General features: G+C 55.5%; 1 protein-coding gene across 12 annotated transcripts in view; it reads left to right on the top strand.

Moving 5' to 3' along the window:
- The window catches only part of GSN (gelsolin), a 62,012-nt gene that overhangs the window by 16,149 nt on the left and 25,132 nt on the right, over positions 1 to 20,731 (top strand). For 4 of the 12 annotated variants that reach the window (XM_086414025.1, XM_086414029.1, XM_086414028.1 and 1 more), the window contains exons 3-5: positions 14,669 to 14,739; positions 16,052 to 16,256; positions 16,895 to 17,049. In XM_086414025.1, the coding sequence (XP_086270151.1) occupies positions 14,716 to 14,739; positions 16,052 to 16,256; positions 16,895 to 17,049 (384 nt within the window). In that variant the 5' untranslated portion in view covers positions 14,669 to 14,715. Of the gene's footprint in view, positions 1 to 1,244; positions 1,328 to 13,331; positions 14,628 to 14,668; positions 14,740 to 16,051; positions 16,257 to 16,894; positions 17,050 to 20,731 lie in introns of those variants that run through there. The other 8 variants (XM_086414034.1, XM_086414032.1, XM_086414033.1 and 5 more) reach the window with 4 other exon arrangements.

The following is a 20,731-nucleotide window of genomic DNA, read 5'->3' on the forward strand; positions in this document are numbered from 1 at the left end:
CACTGGGCGCAGCCTCGTCCCTCCCACCCACCTACACGCGCAGTAAATCGCTCCGGGCTGGTTTCTTTCCTGTCCTGTCGGTTCGTTCCCCCATTGGGCAGCCCTCCTCCGTTGTTTCACTGGGGTTTGGTTACAACCTGAACTCCAGAGGCCAACAAGTCCGAGCATTACTCTAGCTCTGACTTGCTCTGTGCCCCTTGACACACCCCCCTCAGTCCCAGTTTCCTCATCTGTGAAATGGGAATGACAGTAGGGTTGCTGAGGATTAATAATGGGGACGTGAAGTCCTAAGCACATGCCTGGTACCTGGTGATGGCTTCGTTATCCTTCCTTCCTTGTTGGTAGGTAATGGCCGAGTCCATGTCATCATCCATCCCTCTGTGACCATAAATCTGTAATTTGAACTGGAAACAAGGTGTCCCCGGAAGCCCTGAAAGAGGCCTCTAGTGGGACCCCGAGTGGTTTGGAAAAGCCTTTACGTTTCCCCACCGGGGTCTGGACCAGGGCTCGGCTGTCTTTTAGCCCCAGGACTCAGCTCAAGGCTGGCCTATCCCGGTTCTCTTAAATACTAAACAAACACACAAAAGTATTAATTAATTAAAAATAGTCATGAACCTTGGGCATCAACCTAGCAGCACCTTCATCTTATGATTGAGGAATCTGGGGCCCAGAGAGGGACGGTGACCCTTCCAAGGTCATCCAGCCTTTCAGTGGCAGGCCTAGACCTCACTCAAGTATTTATTGCAATTCTAATTTTTAAATGCCAGTCATTATTAACTTTAAAAAACCCCCAAGTCAACTGGGAAAGGGGTAACAGTGGCATGAGCATTTGAGGGTAGGGGTTACCCTGAGACAATTCTGGGGAGCATCCAGGCTGGAAGGGCCCCAGTGATACCATGTTCAACCTCCCAGTTTACATTTGGGGGAACTGAGGCCCAGAGAGGGGTAGTGGCTTGCTCTGGGTCCCCCGAGAGCAGAAAGCAGAAGAGCAGTCACAGGCCCACTGCCGTCATCTGCCGTGGGTGGGCGGCTCTTCCCCTCAGCCCACCGCCTCATGTTTAAGAGAGAGAGTTAGAACACGCGCAGTGGTCTCCCGAGGAAGTTTGGGGTTTTAATCGTGTCAGTGAGAAGGACCATTTCCGGAACCGTGCGTGCCCCGGTGGTGCCTGTGGAGTTGGGCCTGGCACAGCTATTTCAGACCAAACCGCAGGGCCCTATTTATAGGCCGATGCGATTAGGTCGGTGTGGTTGGGAGAGGCTCGCCTGTTCTCTGCCCAGCCCAGCCATGGTGAAGGAAGAGTCCCTCAGGGGCGACTCTGACCTGTGGGTGAGTAGCTGGGGGTCTAGGTTGTCCCCAAAGCCTGCTGAAAGAAGGACTCCAGGGTTCCCCATGCGGACTCCCCATTCAGCCGCTGGCCAGGCCCCGTGCAGAGATGAAACCGGCTCCAAGCCTGTTCTCTCTGGGCTGAAAAGATCCTCCCCTGCCTCAGAGCAGGCCAGGACCTCTCGCAGCCAGGCCGCGCACCCCAGGCCCGCCTAGCCAGCGTTTGCATTCTGCTGTGGGGGCCACACCTCTGAGCCTTTGCTTCTGCTGTTCCTGCCCCCTGTCTGCAGGCTCCCTGCTCCCCAGAGACAAACACCCACTCTGTTCACCCGCCGTGGCCCCGCTGCTCCCGTGCTCCTCCCGGCTGGTTCTTTAGGCCCTGGGCGCTTCCTGCCTTGTGTTCCTGCTGCTGAGGAACCCCCAAGCTCATGTGTATACCCCACGGGGCCAGGAAGTCCTGAGGCAGAGCCTGACACAGGGAGAAGAGGGAGAAAGCCCTGTGTGGTCGGGCCCCTTCTGGGCCATTCACCTGTCTCGTGTAGATGAGGCACTGTCTACATGCCGTGCTACCCAGGAGGTATTTTTAAAAGGTGCGTAGGAGTGAGAGCCAGACTTTGAAATCAGATGGTCCTGGGTTCCGGACTCTGCTTTGCACTTCTTAACTGTGTCACCTTGGGCTGACCCTTTCTGAGCCTCTGTTTCCCCATCTGTAAAATGGGCATGTGCTAGCCTTGGGAAGCATTGTCAACAAGACAGAGCTGAGAAGGACTGGCCATGCTGTCTGGCCCATTTTGAGCCTTCTGTGTGCTGCAGTGAGTGCTGTTTACTCAGGGGGCCAGGGAAGCGCCCTCTCTAGCTCAGTGGAGGGCTCAGTGGGCTTGGGGTCCAGGCGTCCAGCTCCACTCTGTGTTCTCCTCCCCTCCCTTGCTTAGCCTCCTGGGCCTATTCTGTTCCCCAGATCTGGGAGGCTTTGTTTGGGGATTGTTTTGGCTAAGAAGTTTCCTCTGTGGTGCCACTGGATGACTCAGAGGCCTGAGTCACCAGGAGGCTGGGGGCCGGGGAGGAATGGAGTGGGCGGAGGAGGGAAGGAGAGAAGGAACCAGGAAGGGACCTCCATTCCCGCCCAGGCCCTCCCCAGCTCAATGGGCAGAGCTGGCAGCTCCCCGGCGCTGCCTGGCCTCAGTTTCCCCCAGAGTGAGAGGTGCTGGGCGTTGATGAGTGGTTCCCAGTGTGGGCCGAGACTCAGATCCCAGGTTCCTGAGCCCCACCCGTAGCCATAGACTCCGAGGCTGGGCGTGGGGCCTGGGAATCCGAGTTCTCAGGAGCTCCCTGGGTGATTCGGCTGCACACCTGCTCTGCGGAGGTGTCTGGGAACCAGGGAGCCCAAGGCTGCTTGCCCTGGGCCTCAGAGGGGCTGCTCAGCCACTGCTTGGCCGTCTCCACTCACAGAGAGAGCACTTTTCTTGCTGAATGTCTTGGCAGAATGGTGCCTGGAAAGCACATGGGTTTTAAGCAAACAAACCGGCTTTCTGAAGTACATCGGTTGCTGGAGTAAGTAGACAGATAACTTACATACATGTAGTCTACCAGTTTGAATTAATTCAGTGATTTTTAGTAAACTTTCAGACTTACGCCAAAGTCATCACGAGACGTCCAGTTCAAGCACATTTTCATTACCCCTCATCTCCCCTAAAAGGAGCCTGTGCCTGCCTGCTGGCACGCTGCACACCCACCCCCTAATCCCTCAGTGGTCTCCTTTCTGTCTCTCAGGATGCACGGACCTGCGTGCCACTCCCAGCTTCACCCTTTTCCGGCTGTGTGACCTCCTGCAGCTTATCGCCCCTCTGAGCCTTTGATTTTTCCCCCTGTTAGAGGGGGAGGTATAGCCTCCTTGTAGCTGTTGTTTGAGTACTTTTACCTGGAAAAATCCCATGGATGGAGGAGCCTGGTAGGCTGCAGTCCATGGGGTCGCTAAGAGTTGGACACGACTGAGCGACTTCACTTTCACTTTTCAGTTTCATGCATTGGAGAAGGAAATGGCAACCCACTCCAGTGTTCTTGCCTGGAGAATCCCAGGGACCGGGGGAGCCTGGTGGGCCACCGTCTATGGGGTCGCACTGAGTCAGACACGACTGAAACAACTTAGCAGCAGCAGTAGCAGCAGCAGTGTGATAGAGTGTCTGATGCGAGGTAGGTGCTGGGGTCGTGGGAGCCTGGCAGGTAGCACACACGATGTGATACTGACACCCGGAAGACTCGTCACAAATCAGCAGACACCCGGTAGACTCGCTGTGTCTCAGACACTGGGCTCAGCCCCAGAATTGCTGTGTCTCCTTCAGTCCCCACAGCACGTAGTGGGTGAGTGTTAATACCATTTCTGTTTCATAGCCAGGGAAACTGAGGCACCGAGAAGGGGCGTGGCTTGTCATGGTCGTGGAGGTAACGGGGTAGGGCTGGGAGCCTGTCCTGGACCTTCACACGTGGGGGTCACGCAGCAAGGGACACAGTGCATGGAGCCAGGACAGGGTTAAGGGCACAGCTCTCCAGGGTCCGGGCCTCAGGACAGTGGATGTGACGTTGAAAATGTCGTAGATAGATGGTACAGGTCTTTCTTGACTCACTATGGGGTTGCATCCCAATATGCTGAAAAAATCTCAAGTTTATCAATGCATTTCATTGATACACTTTTCCAGTCATACACTTTTCCTATCTTACCTTCATACCTCATAGCCTAGCCTACCTTATATGTGTTCAGAACACTTACACTAGTCTACAGTTGGGCAAAATCTAACAGGAAGACTTTTTAAATGTCGTCCCACGAAATTTATTGAATGCTGTACTGTCAATGAACAATAGAATGGTTGTCTGGGTGCAGAATGGTTGTAAGCCTACTGGTTGTTGCGCTTGGGATCGTGTGGCCGACTGGGAAACATCGCTGGCCCAGGAAAGATCAAAACTCCAAGTACGATTTCTACTGAACTTGTATTGCTTTCGCACCATCCTAAAGTCAGGAAATCATGAAGTTGGACCGTTGCAAGTCGGGGACCAGCTGTGCAGAGTCCCTCATACGGCAGACGTGGCATGATGCGGGGGGCGTGATCCAAAGTGTGAGTGACGTGGGACACGGCAGGAGGACCGTGCCCCCCGGGTGCACAGGCAGGACACGTGTGAGGAGCACAAGGCTAGGCATGTGACGCCAGGACAAGATCCCCAGGGTGGGTGTGGGGTTTGATGCTTGGCAGTAGGGTCCCTTTCTCAGAGCACCGCCCCCGGGGCCCCAGCATGCAGTGGCTGGAGCCGGTATTTTCCTCTCACAAAGGCCTGTCTGTTTTTATTTTTCCCTCCTCTTCTGCCAAAGAGTGGGAGTGTCCCAGAGGAGCGGGGCCCAGGGCAACTACCCTCCCCTGCCCGCCTCCCCCCAACCCCCCATCCCCCACCCCCGCCCGCCTCCCCCCCAACCCCGCTGGGCCACCATCCCACCAGCTCAGACCGCGGTCAAGGCTTGGGGCCAAGTCCTTGGCTCTGGCAGAGCCTGCCAGCCCCCAGTTCCCCGCTGTCAGAGGCAGCTGGGAGCCCCTGGTGGCTGCGCCAGAGGAGAGTAATTTTCCTCTAAGCCGCCCCCAGTCCTGTCCCCCTCCCTGGCTGCGGCTGCAGGCTGTGAGCCTCTGGTTCAGGGCTTAGGGGAGAGGGAGCCCCGCCCCTACGGAGGTGGAGGAACCGATCCCGCCCTGCCAGCTGTTGTCAGAGTGCAGGGAGAAGGCTGCAGCTCACAGGCTTGCATTTCTGGAGCCCTCCCGGCATCTGGCGCTCACTCCCTTATCGCGTCTCATCTGCACAAGCTCCCCAAGAGCCCGATGAGAAGACTGAGGCTCAGAGAGCCAAAGAGCCGGCCCGAGGTCTCACAGTCAGAAGCAGAGCTGAGGCTAGACCCCTGCTTCCCTGGCTGCAGGAAGCTGAGGATGAAGAGGCAGGAGGTGTCGCAGAGGGTGTCGAGGATAGCGTGCGGGGACTAGGGGATGCGGCTGTAAGAGCATGTGGACACCGGGTCCCAGAGGGCCTTAGGAGCCAAGCTTAGGAGTCCTGACTTCTTTCAGTTTGCACTGGGCTGCGGAAAGGTCTTGAGTCGGGAATGGTGTGATCTCTGTGGATAATGGAGAGTTGGAGGCACCGAGGAAGCTGGTGCAGTGGTTCCACAGGGGAGATGGGGACCCTGAACCAGGACAGCGTCTGGGAGGCCGATGGGGAAATGAGTGTGAATGGGGAGCGCGGAGGGGCTTAAGCATCCCTGCTCTGGCCTCAGCCCTGACTCTGGAGTGTCCCAGAGGGTTCTGGAAGCTCTCAGGAGGGGTACCTAGAAGATGAGGCGGGTGATTAGGCAGATACCGAGATGGAGGTGAGGCCGGAAGCACCCCTGGGGAGAGGAGGCCACACCCATTCCGGCAGAGGCCACGCCCATTCTGGAAGAGGCCACGCCCATTCCGGAGTTCTATCACGTGCCAAGCCCTGTGCTCTGTGGACTGGATTTCATTAATTCTTCCAGCTGGCGATGCTTATTTTCGGAGCTGGGAAAGGAACACAAGCATTCCAGTCTTATAGCTCTGTTTATGTTTGAGAGGGGGAAAGGACGTTTTTAAAAAGCTTTATTAAAATGAAAGGGATTAGCAAGGATAAAATACATCTTTGAATCTCCGGTAGCTCTATTGTAGTTCAGCGTCTGAGATAAATTGCAAAGGATTTCTAACCACGCTATACTGGTGTCAAGTTCTGGTAGGCCTGGGGGATAATCTGGCTATTCTGTACCCAAGGACCCAGGCTCAGAAAGGTTGAATCACTTTGCTCAGGGTCACCTAAGTGGTAAGAGACAGGGCTGGGATTGAGCCCTTGTTCCTTGGGGTGGGAGCAGACCAGAGGAGAGGGGAGGGCATCATGAAGAGATTTGTGGATGGGGTGGGAGGCAAAGTGGGCTCTTTAAGTGCTGGCTGGAGACCCTCTCCTGAGACGTGTCCCTGTCCTTGGCACAAGCTGCGCCTCCAGGTCTCCGAGCCTTGGCGGGGACCCTCCAGCCCTCCACTGCGTTGGAGGCAAGGATGCAGTGATGAAAGTCAAGGCTGGGTACGGGAGGCCAGTGGGCATGTTTGCAGGGGTTGTTGTGGTTGTTGAGCACCTGCTGTGTACCAGGAGCTCCTTCAGTTTTCCCAGACGACCCCCAGGGTAGGACTTACCAACCCATTTTATAGAGGAGGAAATTGAAACGCTCAAAAGGGCCATTTGCCCAAGTGCCCCCCCGAGGTAGGGATTCTGGCTCCGCCCATGCTCAACCTGGACATTATCTTGTTTTCCTCCTGGATGGGAGTTTGCACAGCCCTCACCCTGCTGGTCATTTTCGGTACCCTGAGCGGGCCGAGGCTCCCCTCGCTGTTCTGGGTTCTGTACTGTCTCCTCTGTCCCCTTTAGGATTCTCAGAAGTTCTGCCTGCAGAGTGCAAACTGGTGCCTCGAGGGTGGGCTCCCGCCGTTGCTGGCTGTGAGGGGCTTTGGGACAGAGAAAGGCTCCATTTGGAGCTTGCGGCAGGAGGGACCTGTCACCGTCCTCTGAGGTCCTGACACTGTGGTTCCCATCGTGGTGATTATCGGCCTAGGGAGCTGCTGAAGGATGAACGTGATCCCCAGACAGATGAGGGGGTGGGGTGGGGAGGCGGCATGGGGGGCGGAGGGGCGGGTGGGTAGGGAACCTTGCTTGACCAGAGGCACAAATGTATTTTGCCTCTTGCTGTTCCTTTCAGAATCTTATTAACGTTCCAGGGCTCGAAGGGTCTTTAGGGATGGGCTGGTTTGCTTATCACTTGTGTCTCCTTGGCTGGGCCACCACTGGGCCGCTCCTTATCTCTTTGGAGAAGGGGGAGGATACTGGCATTTTTGAACCTCTGTCTTATGTCAGGCATGATCCTGGAAGCTTCCACATTTATGGTCTCGTTCAACCCTCAATAAAATTCATTTTGTTTACTTATTTGCTGTGCCAGGTCTTAGTTGCAGCCTGTGGGATCTAGTTCCTCAATCAGAGACTGAACCTGGCCCCCTGCACTGGGAGCACAGCGTCTTACCCACTGGACCACCAGGGAGATCCTTCCGCTCACCTTTTAAAAAGACATTTTAACCCTGATTTTATACATAAGGAACTTAAGGGTCAGAGAGAGATTAACAGAGGCTTCCTAAGCCCCCAGCAAACAACCACCACAGCTTCCTCTGTACGTGCGCACTGTGCTAAGCCCCAAACGTCTTTTACTTTATAAAATTCTCGCAGCAACCCCGGCAAGAAGCTAGTCTAATCCCATTTTACAGATGAGGAAATTGAGGCACAGAGAGCAGAAGCCACACATCTGGAAGTGGTAGATCAGGGATTTATACCCAGATTTTCCTGGCGGGAGCTCTTTCCACAGTCACACAGACTGTTTTTCTTCCTGCTGGGAAGCCCTTCCCCTTTGCAGCAGGGCGCTGCCTCCTGCGGCTCTTGCTGCTCCTGGCTCTGGTTGGGGCCCCATAGGCCCTGCCGCCCTGGGAGTTGGCAGGTGAGGCTGCGTCCCCCATCCTGTCCTGGTCCTGCTTCACGGTGCCTGGAGTTGGGCCTCCTCGTCCTGCCGCTGATGTGTGCTTGTGCCTGGACTTCCCTGTCGGTGGGCCGTGGGGTCCTGGGGCAGCTAGGGGACAGTTGTTCGCAGCTGTTTGCAGCCTCCCAGGGCTGCTGCCTCCCCCGAGAAGGGGAGACGGACTTTAAAGGGGATCCTGGCAGGCAGGGCCCTGGCTCACACCCGTGGCCAGATCTGGCTGCTCCCAGGGCATGGGGTCAGGAAGTGGCGGGGCTAGTCCTTTCTGAACGTCCTGTCCTGGCTCTCAGCATTAGGTGGGGTAGCCTCCGGAAGCTGGGAAAAAGCCAGTGGCTTGGAGCCCTGGGAGAGGCGGCCTCTTGGAGGTGGCTTCAGCCAAGCCTCACTGGCCGTCTCCCCAACAGCTGTCTTCGCCCAGAATGGACGGAGCCAGGGCAGAGGTCCAGCTGGCCCTTCCCGGGGGCCTTGTCATGTTGTGGGCTCAGGCCTCGGCTCTGGCCTGGGAACGGAGACCTCTGCCCTGCGTGGTGCTCACTAAGTGACTCTGAGAAGTTACACTTTTGCTCTTGGGGTTATAGTCTGCAAAGAGAGAATGGACTATTTAACATTGCCACAAATAAGCCCTACTCTGTGCTACTTGCTCCAGAGCTCCCAACCACCCTGCAACTGGGCAGTCTGTCCCTTTCTACAAGTGAGTGACCCAGCACTCAGAGAGGGAAAGCAGCTTGCTCTGGGTCACACAGCCCAGACCCGAGCTCAAGAATCTCACTGTGAAATCTGTAACCTTTCTCCGGCACCACTAACTGCTCACACGTGGTGTGTACATGCTGAGAGGCCTCTGTGCAAAGAAGCCAGCTCACACACGGGGCACTGACTCGGAGCTCCATCTGTGCTGTGTGTCAGGCCTTGGCCCTCCTCACTGCCCTGCGAGCTTCCCATTTTACAGATTCGGAAACTGAGGCCCTGACCACAGGCGCTGAGTCTCCCAGATTCTGAAACACATGTTCTTTCAGGTCCCCAGGGCTCCCCATACTGAGGCCCTGTCCAGTTTTACCGGGTTTCATAACTGGCTTCTCTGTTTACTGACTGTTGCCTATTTAACAAAACCCCGGCCAGCAGGGCGGGTATTCCCAGGAGGACCCAGAACCCAGCCGTGAGCCAGAAAGCAAACAAGCTCCGAAAAAGACAGCTGCTCGTGAGTGGCCGGCTGCCTGAGAATCAAGAACAACAGTGTTTGGTGTGAAGAGAAGAGAGCAGGGTGGTGTCTTCCAGGAGTGGCCAAGACCTTTTGTACACTGTGGCCGGGGGCGGAGGGTGAGGCTGCCTCCTCCCGGCGCGGGTAGTGGCCTTGGGAGGCCCACGGAGACATGGAGGCTAGCCTGAGGTCTCCAAGGGAGCAGGGCCAAAGCTGGTGGCGGGCGGTGGCCGTCCTGTGTCGAACTGCAGGGGAGGGATGTGGTTGGATGCTGAAAACTGCCTACTGTGCGGAGCGCTAGGCAGGAGCCAGAACGCCTGAGATCAGAGGGCGAGGGGTCTCTTGCGGTTCAGAGAGGGCAGGGGCTAAGGCGTGCTCGCATAAGCGACTGGTGGTAGAGCAGGCTGCTCCCGGCACAGGGGGCCATGCCGTCCTGCGTGCCCTGTACACCCTGGGAGTGGCACAGAGTGTAGACGCCACGGTTCGCCCTCCGCCCAGAGGCTGCAGCCCGGGGACCTTCCTGGTCGTGCCTCTGTCCTGGGTGCTCTCAGGTGCAGGGCTGGAGGGCTTTCCTGGGCTGCCGTCTGCAGCCAGGGAGGTGCGGCAGAGACGCCACCCCAGAGAGTCCGGGCTGCTAGGCTTGGCTTGGGCTTGCCTGGGTCAGCAGCTGCATCCCTTCACCTGTAATAGGTACTGCTGTTCCCTTGCTGCCCAGGCGGGATGGTGCTGGGGGCCCTGCCTGAGCCCCAGATAGAGTCTGGGCGCTGGAGCCAGCCAGACTTGAGCTTGAATCCCAGGAGCGTCTCTTTCCAGCTGAAGGCCCCTGAGCCAAGTGCCTGGAACTCCCTGAATCTCTGCTTCCTGGTCGCTGTGAAGAGACTCAGGCTCGGAGCCCACCTCCTCTCCTTCCTGTCTTCTCCTAGAGACATGCAGACCCAGAGGTGCGGAGGCACGCAGCTACTAGTGATGCTGGGCCCGCCTTGTGTAGGGCGGGGGCTCTGCACTGTCTGCTTCAGAAGGACCTGTGGAGGCGCCCTGGACAAGTGTCCCCATTTTACAGGTGGGAACTTTGAGGCCCAGAGACCTGTAGGTTCCCGATGTGGTCGCAGAGCCAGGATCTGGGGGATGCTGGGGCCGAGAACGAGAGTTCTCGGGGTCGGAGCTGCAGGGCCTGGCCGTTCTTTTCCGTCTGGAGACCTGAAGGGCAGGTGAGGACGGTGATATGCCCAAAGTCACCCAGGAAGCCAGCAGCAGAGGCAAGCCTGGCACGGGGTGGGGAGCTCCTCCCTCCTACTCAGAGATTTTTCTTTTGCACTTAAGCTCTCCCCGCTCTTGTGAACCCGTACATTCCCTTCCGGGCAGGGAGCCCAGGGGCTGTGGCCCCATCACAGTCTCTGCACATCACTGCCCTGCAGTGAGAGTTTCCAGGCTGTGGATGCCCTGAGGGCAGGGGCCAGGGCCTGTTCCGCGGGTCTCCAGTGCCAGGGACCCAGGCTTCAGAGCTGTGTGACAGGCACAGCTGCAGGGGCCTTTGTGATCATTAACCTGGGGTCAGTGACCCTGGCTGGTGGGCTGTGACCCCTGGGACCAAGGCCGAGCCACACCAGCCCTCTGTTAATCACCAGCTGAGCAGAAGGGACTGCTCGGCTGGGCTGGTTGCCGGCTTAGGTTCACTTGGGGTGGGGGTTGGGGGTGGCTGGGGATGACAAGGAAATTTCCTCTTCCTGCGGGTTTGAATTTTCCAAATTGTCTAATGAGCAGATATTACTGTATCTATTTTTAAGGTATTATTCCTAGATCAGTCTTTAATTGAAAAAAAACTACATCGGAGAAACACTTGTAAATAGTTTCAAACCCTATAGCACATTGAAAAATTTTTTCACACAAGTATACTGAGGTGTAATATAGATACCATTAACAATTCACCCATTGTAAGCAGACAGTGTTATGATTTTTAGCACCTTTTTCGGTTGGGTAATCAGCACTATAGTCCAGTGTTGGAATGTTTTCATCGCCCTAAAGTGTTCGCTCATGCCAGCTGCCGCGATGTGGGTGCCTAACCCCGAATTCTTCATCTCTTTCAAACAAACTGACTTGACAGTTTGGTGTTTACTCTCTTGATTTTCTTAAGGAGAAAGTATATGCACAAACAGACACCCTTATAAAACAGAAGAGAGGAGCCACCGTAGAGTCGCTGTACAATTTGCTGTCTTGCACTTTGGGATCAGGCCATGTTCATTGACTGCCTACTGTGTGCTGGGCACGGCCTGCGCTGGCTTGTTCTTTTTGCACAGCCGCGGAGTGGCCCATTGTCTGGCGGCTCCATGATTTATTTAACCAGGACCTTTGGGTCCTTTCCACATTTCTTCCAGCAATGCTTCAGTGGACCTCCTGGCACGTATATTTCTGTGTCCCTCTGTAAGTCAACCTGAAGGAAATGGCTCTGTTGTCACACTGCGTGTCTTGAATTTGTATAGATGTCAGTTGCTCTCCAGAGAGGGGAAACTGGGTTATGCTTCCGTCAGGCACGTATGAGAACAGGGGGGTTTTATCATCCTCCAAATGCCTAGGGAGAGGGAAGGGGCTCTCTGAGTTTAGGCCAGAGACATCCAGTGCGGGCTCTGCAGGCCCAGAACTAGACATACAGCCTTGAGAAGTCAGGCACCTCTTGTGGGTCCCCGCGGACACTAAGATAAAATGCAGACTCTTCCGGGATTTCCCTGGTGGGCCAGTGGTTTAGAAGTCACCTGCCACTGCAGGGGAGACAGGTTGGATCCCTGGTCTGGGAAGATGCCACAGGCCGCAGGGCAGCTGAGCCTGGGCGCCACGACTCTTGAGCCCGTGCTGTAGCATCCAGGCTCTGCAATGAGAGAAGCCCCTGCGAGGAGAAGCCTGCACGTTGCAATGAAGAGGAGCCCCCGTTTGCTGCAACTAGAGAAAGCCCGCTTGCAGTAATGAATACCCGGCGTAGCCAAAAACAAGGAAATAAATAAAACAAAAAACAGGCTCTCTGAGAAACTCTTCACCTATACCCATATACATGTTAAAAACCTTTCCGAGTCCTGAGCGTGGCACACGGGCCCCCGTGGCCTCTGCCGCCCTCTCGAGCCTCGTCCCCTCCTGTCCCGGTGTTTCAGGCAGGATCCCTGTCGGTCACTGCGGGGGCCTGCACTTGCTTACCCTTTGCCCATGCTGTCCCCTCCCCTGAACGCCTCTCTTCTCAATCTCCCTCCTCCCTGTCCTTCAAGGCCCAGGTCATAAGTGCCTTCGTCCGTGAAGCCTTCTTATAATCCCTGCAGTCTGATTTATCTCCTCTGTGTGTGTTCCTTTAGCCCTTTATCTGACCCACAGTCCCCCTTAAATGGGAGGAAGTTGTGTGTGATGGAGGGCAAACTTCAGCCTGATTAGACAGAAGCTGGGCTCCAGGAGGAGCTGGGACGGATGACTGGAGCTCGCGGGGAAGGAGGACAGGAACTCCCATTTACTCACTGGCAGACCAGGCCATTTTCACACACAGACGGATTGGATTCTCAGCAACCACTTTATACCCATTTACTAGATGAGGAGACTGAGGCAGAGAGGAAGAAAGTAGCTTACAGTGGAGCTGGGCGTCAAGCCCAGGTCTCCAGCTCCTTTTTTCTCTGTCATTGCATTTCCCTGTTACTGAGAAAGGAGGAGATGTGGAATGCAAAGGGAACTAGGAAACAGAGAAATTGAGTCCAGCAGAGTAGTGGGAGGGTGGAAAGAGGGGTTGTTGAAGGTGGGAAGCAGGCCTGGGTGAGTCTGAATAGCACTTGTAACCCAATGACTGTAAGTCTCCAGGAGAATAAAGGATGGGAAGGGAGCCTGGGCAAAAGGGGAGGAGGCTCAAATCCTTGTCTTCCTCAGAGAGAACCATAGATGGGATCTAAAACTGAAAACACAAGAGCAAAAACAAAACAAACAACCCCCCACCCCACCCCCAAACCCCAAACAACAAAGGCTGGTTACCTACGACATGAAGGCAGACCAGGAAACCATCAGCTGAAGGAGGAAGCTAGATGTGGGTTGGTTGCCTGGAGGTACAAGTAAGTGGGGTTGAGAGGTGAAACTTTGTATAAATGAAGTGACTTGTAAGTTTTGATTAAAAACAAACTTTTAACAAATAACTTTTAGACTTCCCTGGTGGTCCAGTGGTTAAAAATCCACTTGCCAAGGCAGGGGGTGGTCAGGGAAGACATCATATGCCTTGGGGCAAGGAAGCCGGTGGGCCACAACTGCTGAAGCCCTATGCCCCGCAGCCTGTGTTCTGCAGGAAGAGAAGGCACCACAGAGAGAAGCCCGTGCCACACAACTGGAGCATATCCCCTGCTTGCTGCAACCCTAGAAAGCTCCGGTGCATCGAGCTGCAACCACAAGGACCCACCCCACTCCAGTACTCTTGCCTGGAGAATCCCATGGACGGAGGAGCCTGGTGGGCTGCAGTCCATGGGGTCTCTAAGAGTTGGACACGACTGAGCGACTTCACTTTCCCTTTTCCCTTTCATGCATTGGAGAAGGAAATGGCAACCCACTCCAGTGTTCTTGCCTGGAGAATCCCAGGGACAGGGGAGCCTGGTGGGCTGCCATCTATGGGGTTGCACAGAGTCGGACACGACTGAAGCGACTTAGCAGCAGCAGCAGCAAAGCCTGCAGTCCCAGAAGTGGAGAGATCTGCTCGCCCCTCTCTGTCCAGCTTGCTCAAGGGTCCAGTGAAGGTCAGCCCCCTGACCCGTGTCCGCAGCTGGTGACAGCCACGTGCTGCCTAAGCAGGCCATCCACCCGGACCACCTGCGCCGGTTTTGACTTTAATTTCCTAGTTGTGTGCACATTGCTTGACGGTTAGAATGGGGCTGTGAATAGTACCCAGTCCATAAAGGATGTTCATGTGATGCTGAAAACCTTCAATATCTCTTAGTTAGCTCCTGTGATTTTTTGCTGGAGATGTTAGGGGTGGAGAGGGGAGGGGTCCTGCGTGGATCACACAGGAAGCCAAGCTGGGTGGATCCCTGCCGTTCATGCGTGTGTCCATTTAGTGTGCACTGAATTAGCACCTGCTGTATGCCAGGCCTTGTGCCTGGTCTCCACCCCAGAGCTGGAGTGAAGGGGCGTCCGCACCCGCACCCGTTGGGTTGGTCCCGGTGGGAACCCCGATGTCTCTTAAAAAATCCAGGCCAGATTCCCGCCCCTCCCCGCCCGCGGGGGCCCAACCCGGCCCTCCGCCCTCCCAAACGGGGCGGTCTCTAGCTTGGGCGGAGTGGGCCGGGCGGCTACTTAAGGCCGGGGCGAGCCTGGCGGCCCCGGCCGCCCCCTGCCTGCCTCCCGGGTCTTCTGCCGCCGTCGCTGCCATGGCTGCGCATCGCTGCGCGCTGCTGGGCGCGCTGGTCCTGGCGCTGGGCGCGCTGTCGCAGCCGGCCCGCTTGGCCACCCCGGCGCCGCCGGGGGCGACCCAGGCACGGGCGCCGCAGGGGCGGGTGACCGAGGCGCGGGTGAGTGCCCGGGGGCCCCCGGAGTAACTCTTTATTGTAAGTTCTTGCAGATACAGCTCTAGGAAAAGGGGAGTAATTCAGGTCTAGAATGGAAAAACTGTTTTGTTGCTTTGTAAGTATCTCTTGCTGCTTCCGGGGCTCCGGTGGAGGGGGTGGGCGCCTCCGCCTTGGCTGTTTCCCTCCCAACAGGCTAACCTCACCTTGGCCGGATTTCTTCCCTCTGCGCTGCCTTCTGACTTCTTACCCATCTCTGCCTCCCGATTTCTCCTTCCCTCTGCCTCATTTCTCGCCTTCCCTCTGGGATTTCTCCTTTCATTTCAGAGTCTTCTTTCTCATCTGATTTCTCACAGGATTCCCCTCTTCCCTGGATTCCCTCCTCTTTCCTGTACCATCTCACCTTCACCTGCTTCCCTTCGTCACTGCGATTTCTTCTCCCGTCTCTGATGCCACCTCTGCCTTGTCTGGTTTCTCTTCGCTGCAGTTGTTCTTCCTGTTCTCCACTCCGCTGCCTGAGTTCTCCCGTCTGGTTTTTTGACTTCTTCCACTAGATCCGGCCCGAGGTGGCCCGCACCTGCTGATTGCCCTCGTCTGACTCCCAGCTAACCATCCCGTTCCGCTCCGTTTCCAGCCCCGCGCATGGTCTGACCGCCTGTCCCCCGTTCTCCACCACCTTGTCTCCAGCAGGCTCCCGCAGACCCCTGCTGCGTCCTTTCGCCTTTTCCAAGAAATGGAATTTGGGGGTGGGGTGGGGTTTTAGGGGCAGGAGGGAGGAGGCAGACAGCGCAGGAGGCCGCCTGGGCTCAGCCGTCTAGGCCCTTCTGGAATGGAGGTGTGATGGGGACGTGGATGGGGCGTGGGGGGAAAAGAGCCAAAGCAGACAGTCCCTTCACCTCTTGGGGCCTCAGTCTCCCGATCTGCAGGGTGGAGTTGGATAATGAACTCTGTGAGGACCCTTCTACTTCTCAGGGCCACCGAGGATGCTGGAAGGGTTTAAGCTGAGCCCCTGGCCACCCCCAGATTTACCATTGCCATCTGAGGGGTCTCCCCATGGTCCCAAAGCTCTTGGAGTCTGGGCCAGTTCCTGCTCTGTCATTTCCTAGCTGGGGGTCCCTGGCTTAACTCCTCCGTGCCTCAGCTGTTGCATCCAATTGGCACTAAGACAGGAAGGGAGAAGGGAGGGAGAGCCTTCTGTCCCCCATCACCAGGGAGATGAGAAGGAGCGAAAGATGCTGGCCAGGGCAGGGCTTGGAGCCTAAACTCTGCCCTGTGTGCTCACTCGTCGAGGGCGGGGTCCTAGGACGCGGTGGGGAGAGTCAGGCTCAAGAGAGGTACTCTTGGTGCTGGAAACCAGCCTCCCTCGTGCCCCAGGGTCTGTCCCCACTGTGGTCCCTGCCCTTGCTCAGGCTCTGCCCTGTCTCTTGCAGCCGGGCAGCATGGTGGTGGAACACCCCGAGTTCCTCAAGGCAGGGAAGGAGCCCGGCCTGCAGATCTGGCGTGTGGAGAAGTTCGACCTGGTTCCCGTGCCCCCCAACCTTTACGGAGACTTCTTCACAGGCGATGCCTATGTCATCCTGAAGACGGTGCAGCTGAGGAATGGGAACCTGCAGTATGACCTCCACTACTGGCTGGGTGAGATGGCCCGGCCCCGGCCCCGCCCCGGCCCCTCTGCTGTAAAGCACAGACCTTTGAGACCTGGTCCCCAGGAAGCCCCGAAGGGAATTTAGCGATTACTGAGCATCAAGTGAGTGCCAGGCCCTTGGTTACGTGTTTCCAAGACTCTAGAGGCAGCCTCCCCAAGTTCAGACCCCAGCTCTGCCCTTTGGCAAGACATTCAGTGTCTCTGTAAATAGGATGTGATGATTGCACCGGACTCCCTTGTAGGACTGTTGTGAGGGTTAAACAGGCCACTATCTATGGACTCAGAGTGGGCGGTGGCTTAGAAACCCAGGACCCACCCTTTCCAGCCAGATTCTAGTTTGCCCTTCAGTCGGGAGCCTGAAGTCCTGGCCCCTCCCTGTGCCTTGATCTCTCTGATGCTCCCTGGCCTGACCTTGAGTGAGTGAGTGCTGGGAGGACTCTTAGAGACCTTGGAGTCAACTCCTGCCTCCTCCATTATACAGATGGATTCAATGAGGCTCACGAGAGACAGGGCCTTTCCCGGCTTCTCCAGCCAGGCTCAGGCACTGCCAGGGGCTCCAGACGCCTCCTCTGTGGGCAGCTGGGGCCGCTGGCCGGGAGCCAGGCTCATGCCCTCTGACGTCCCGCAGGCAATGAATGCAGCCAGGACGAGAGCGGGGCAGCCGCCATCTTCACCGTGCAGCTGGACGACTACCTGAACGGCCGGGCTGTGCAGCACCGCGAGGTCCAGGGCTTCGAGTCGGCCACCTTCCTCGGCTACTTCAAGTCCGGCCTCAAGTACAAGGTGGGTGCTGGGCAGCGGGGACAGAGGCCCCACTGGCCGGGCTCACTCCTGCCCGTCCAGCTTTCAGGCTCGTGCGGGTGTGTAGGCAGACAGGCCAGAGCTCAGCCCTTGGAGCTGGCTAGCCCTGGCTTTGAGTTTCGGGCCCTTGCTAGCTGTGTGACCTTGGACAAATCACACGCCCTCTCTGAGCCTCTGGTCTCTTATTAAATTGAGAGAAGAAATTTTCGGTCACTCCACAAGGTGGACTCCTCGCCCCAGCAGTAAAAGGTGGGCCACAGGGGCCCTATGCCCTGTGTATAGCATTTGCCCTATGCAAACCTAGCATGCCCAGGGCTTGAGCCTGTATCCTTTAGTTCTGAGACCCTGCCAACAGAGGGGCCTATGTTCGATATTTGAAAGGGGACCCTCGATCCCATTCTCTTCCTGTTTGTTGAACTCTGAAGACTCTGAGCTCCAGCCCCTAGTCAGGTGGGGCTGAGCAGAGCCACGCTGGGAGCCCCAGGAGGCTGTTGCCAATATGCCCTGTGACTTCCGGCAGCCACTTGGCCTCCCGGAGCCTCCCTGTCCTCTTTGGTTACGTGACAGCCACTTGCACCTGCCCTCCAGGCCTGCGGAGAGGGTTTGGTGAAGGCAAGCTGGAAGATGCTGTGCACGGGGCCTGGCCTCTTGGAACGGGGTTCTCTTTGGTCAGCATAGGGAAGGGATCACAAGCTTTGATGGCCTTAACGTCAGAAGGCAGACCTCTTATTTTAAGGGAGGGAGGAGAAACTGAGGCACAGAGAGGTTAAGGAATGCTCCAGATCAAACAGCAAGTCAGCCTCCGAGCCAGAACTGGAGCCCACGTTTCCTGACTCCCAGCTTTTTCCCAGTACACCAATCTGCCTTTCGTGAGCAGGGGTCCAGGGTAGTATTAAGCCTCATCTACGCTGCTGATCGGAGAAGGCGATGGCACCCCACTCCAGTACTCTTGCCTGGAGAATCCCATGGACGGAGAAGCCTGGTGGGCTGCAGTCCATGGGGTCGCTAAGAGTCGGACACGACTGAGCTACTTCGCTTTCACTTTTCACTTGCATGCATTGGAGAAGGAAATGGCAACCCCCTCCAGTGTTCTTGCCTGGAGAATCCCAGGGACGGGGGAGCCTGGTGGGCTGCCGTCTATGGGGTCACACAGAGTCGGACACGACTGAAGTGACTTAGCAGCAGCATCAGCACGCTGCTGATATGCTGTGTGACCTTCGAGAAGTCATTGTCCATCTCTGGGCCTCCAGTTCCTTCGTGTTAGCCGGGTGGTGATGCTGTCTGCCCAGCTGACACGCCAGGGATTAGATGATGGGAAAGCTCTAGAGATGGCAGAGGGCAGGGTGTGTCCTGGGAACTGGGCCTCAGCCCTGGGCTGGGTGAAGCTGGGCTGGATTCCCTGGAGCCTCCTAGCGCCCCCTGTCGGCCAGTTCCCCCCTCCCTAGAGCGCCTTCTACAGACCTGTCCAGCTCTACGTTTTCTGGAGTCTCCTCTGGGGCCCTGGTACCAGCAGAAGGAGAGAAGTTAGGAAGCCAGGCCCTGGACGGGGAGAAAGACCAGGACTTTTTGCAGCTCCTAGAGCAGAAGGTGGAAGGAGCACTTAACCAGGAGGCCGCCCTTCTGCCTGCCGCGTGCCTCCGCGTGGTCCTGGCACACGCTCCCTGTTCGTCCTTCCTTCCAGCAAGTACTTATCAGGCCCCTTGAGCAGCAGCGCCTGCTTCCTGGTGTTGCTGTGTGGACAGCAGCGACTTAACTTGTGGACAGACTAAGCGGCTTACGGAGCTGGTAAGCGATTGAGCTGGGATTTAAACCCAGATATGAAGGGGCTAGTTCAGAGAAACATTTGAAGACTCTCTGGTCTCTTATCTTAGCTCAGATGGAGCCCAGGAATTTACATGTTTAGCAAGTCTCCTCCCTGCTCTGGTGATTTTCCCAGGATGTTCTTGGACCGTACGTACTCTGAGGATGCTCTAGGGGAGGGGTTCCCAACCCCTCCTGCCTTTGGCTTCAGTCCTCAAAGGCCCTGCTTTTGGTGGGAACTTGAGGTCCACGGCTGGTCCTGTTTTCCCCTTCCCGCGAGTCCTCTGGTCGCCCCTGCCCTCGGCAGGCCCAGCCCAAGGCTCCCGGCCTGGCGCCCTCATCAATTATGGATCTCCAAGGAGCAGAGCTTGTTATGCAAGACTTGTTTCTTGAAAGCCTGCTCCTCGAAGCCGGTTCTGTGCTCGGGGTGTGAGCAGGGGCAGGGAAGGGACGAGAGCCCCTAGATAGGGTTTTCCTAGGGCCCGTCTTATCTTGCTCTGTGACCCTCAGATCCTTCAAATGCACTGTTTTTGATCCCTCCTCCTCTTTTTCTTCTTCCTCCTCCTCCTCTTTTTCTTCTTCCTCCTCCTCCTCTTGACTTTCGGATAGAACCCCAGAGACCCCAAGGAGCTGGGTTATCTGAAACCCTTTGTTCCAGCAGAGTCTGGGCTGGGCTGAGTCCTGGAAGCCCCTGACCCTGAGGAACACAGTGGGAAACCCACAGAATCCCTTGGGTCCTTCCTGTCCTCCCTCCTGTTTTTAGATAAGGAACCCAGAAATTAGAGGGTGGATGGGATCAGTGCCAGTCAATAGGTTTTTCTTTGTTTTATAAAGAGCTTAACATATTTTTAAAAGGTAGATTTTTATAGCTTTTACCTTTCTTCAGACTACAAGTATAATACACGCTTATTGTAAAATGTCAAACATAGAAATAAGGCTTTTAGTAAGTAAAGTTGCCCATGATTCTACTCTTGGAGATATACACCAAATGGTATGTAATTTTTCTCTCTATATATGAACATATAGATGTATATATTTATATGTGTGTGTCTTCACTTTAATTTGGAAAGTAGCTTTTAAAAAGTATTCCATTAAATTTTGTTCAAATAATTTGATGCCAATCTCTGTCCACTAATGATTAGACCACAGAAAGCAGCAATCAATCTTAAATATTAAAGTAAAAATAATAAAAAAATAGTAAAACTTTACAAAAAACCCTTGCCCCTTATGCTTGGAGATTCACTAATGTCTCCTGGGAGCTTGCTTTTATTTTTGTATGAACTGATCTTTCCAAGTCCAATTTCCTAGATCAGTAAGATTAGAGGAGTTAATCAATCAGGAAATGCCTGTCCATACTCATTAGAAATCTGTATCTTTTAATTTATAAATTCATATATAAAATTTATTGGAGCTGAGATTTATGACATTGAACAACCCTTTTCCTTTTTTAAAAGAAAAGTTTTTAATTTTTTTGGACAAAAAATAGAAGACATGCTTGAACAAGTAAAATATTTTAGAGATGTATTAAAAAATGTTAAGGGTCTTTCTCTTCCCTCATTTTCCCATTTCCTCGTCTCTAAGGAATCCATGGAAATGGTCATTGTGTCCGTTCAGCACCTTTTGGAAAAGCTTTTCAGATCCACTGTCTCTTTACCTCCACATGTGGGGTCCCGGGGTGAGCACTGCCCATAGACACTCAGGAGGTCCTGGGCTGGTGGACCTGGGCAAGACTGGTCCCAGGAAGGGCAAACTTGGGGGTAAAACTTCCACCAATTAGCTGGGACCCTGGGCATGGGGCTGGACCTCTTTGCACCTCAATTTTCTTGCCTGAAAAGTGGGATGATGAGATTTGGGACCTCAGGAG

The sequence above is a fragment of the Bos grunniens genome, chromosome 8, assembly GCF_055505025.1.
Source record: "Bos grunniens cultivar Pamir isolate PY7600 chromosome 8, Bosgru_T2T1.0, whole genome shotgun sequence".
NCBI lineage: Eukaryota > Metazoa > Chordata > Mammalia > Artiodactyla > Bovidae > Bos > Bos grunniens.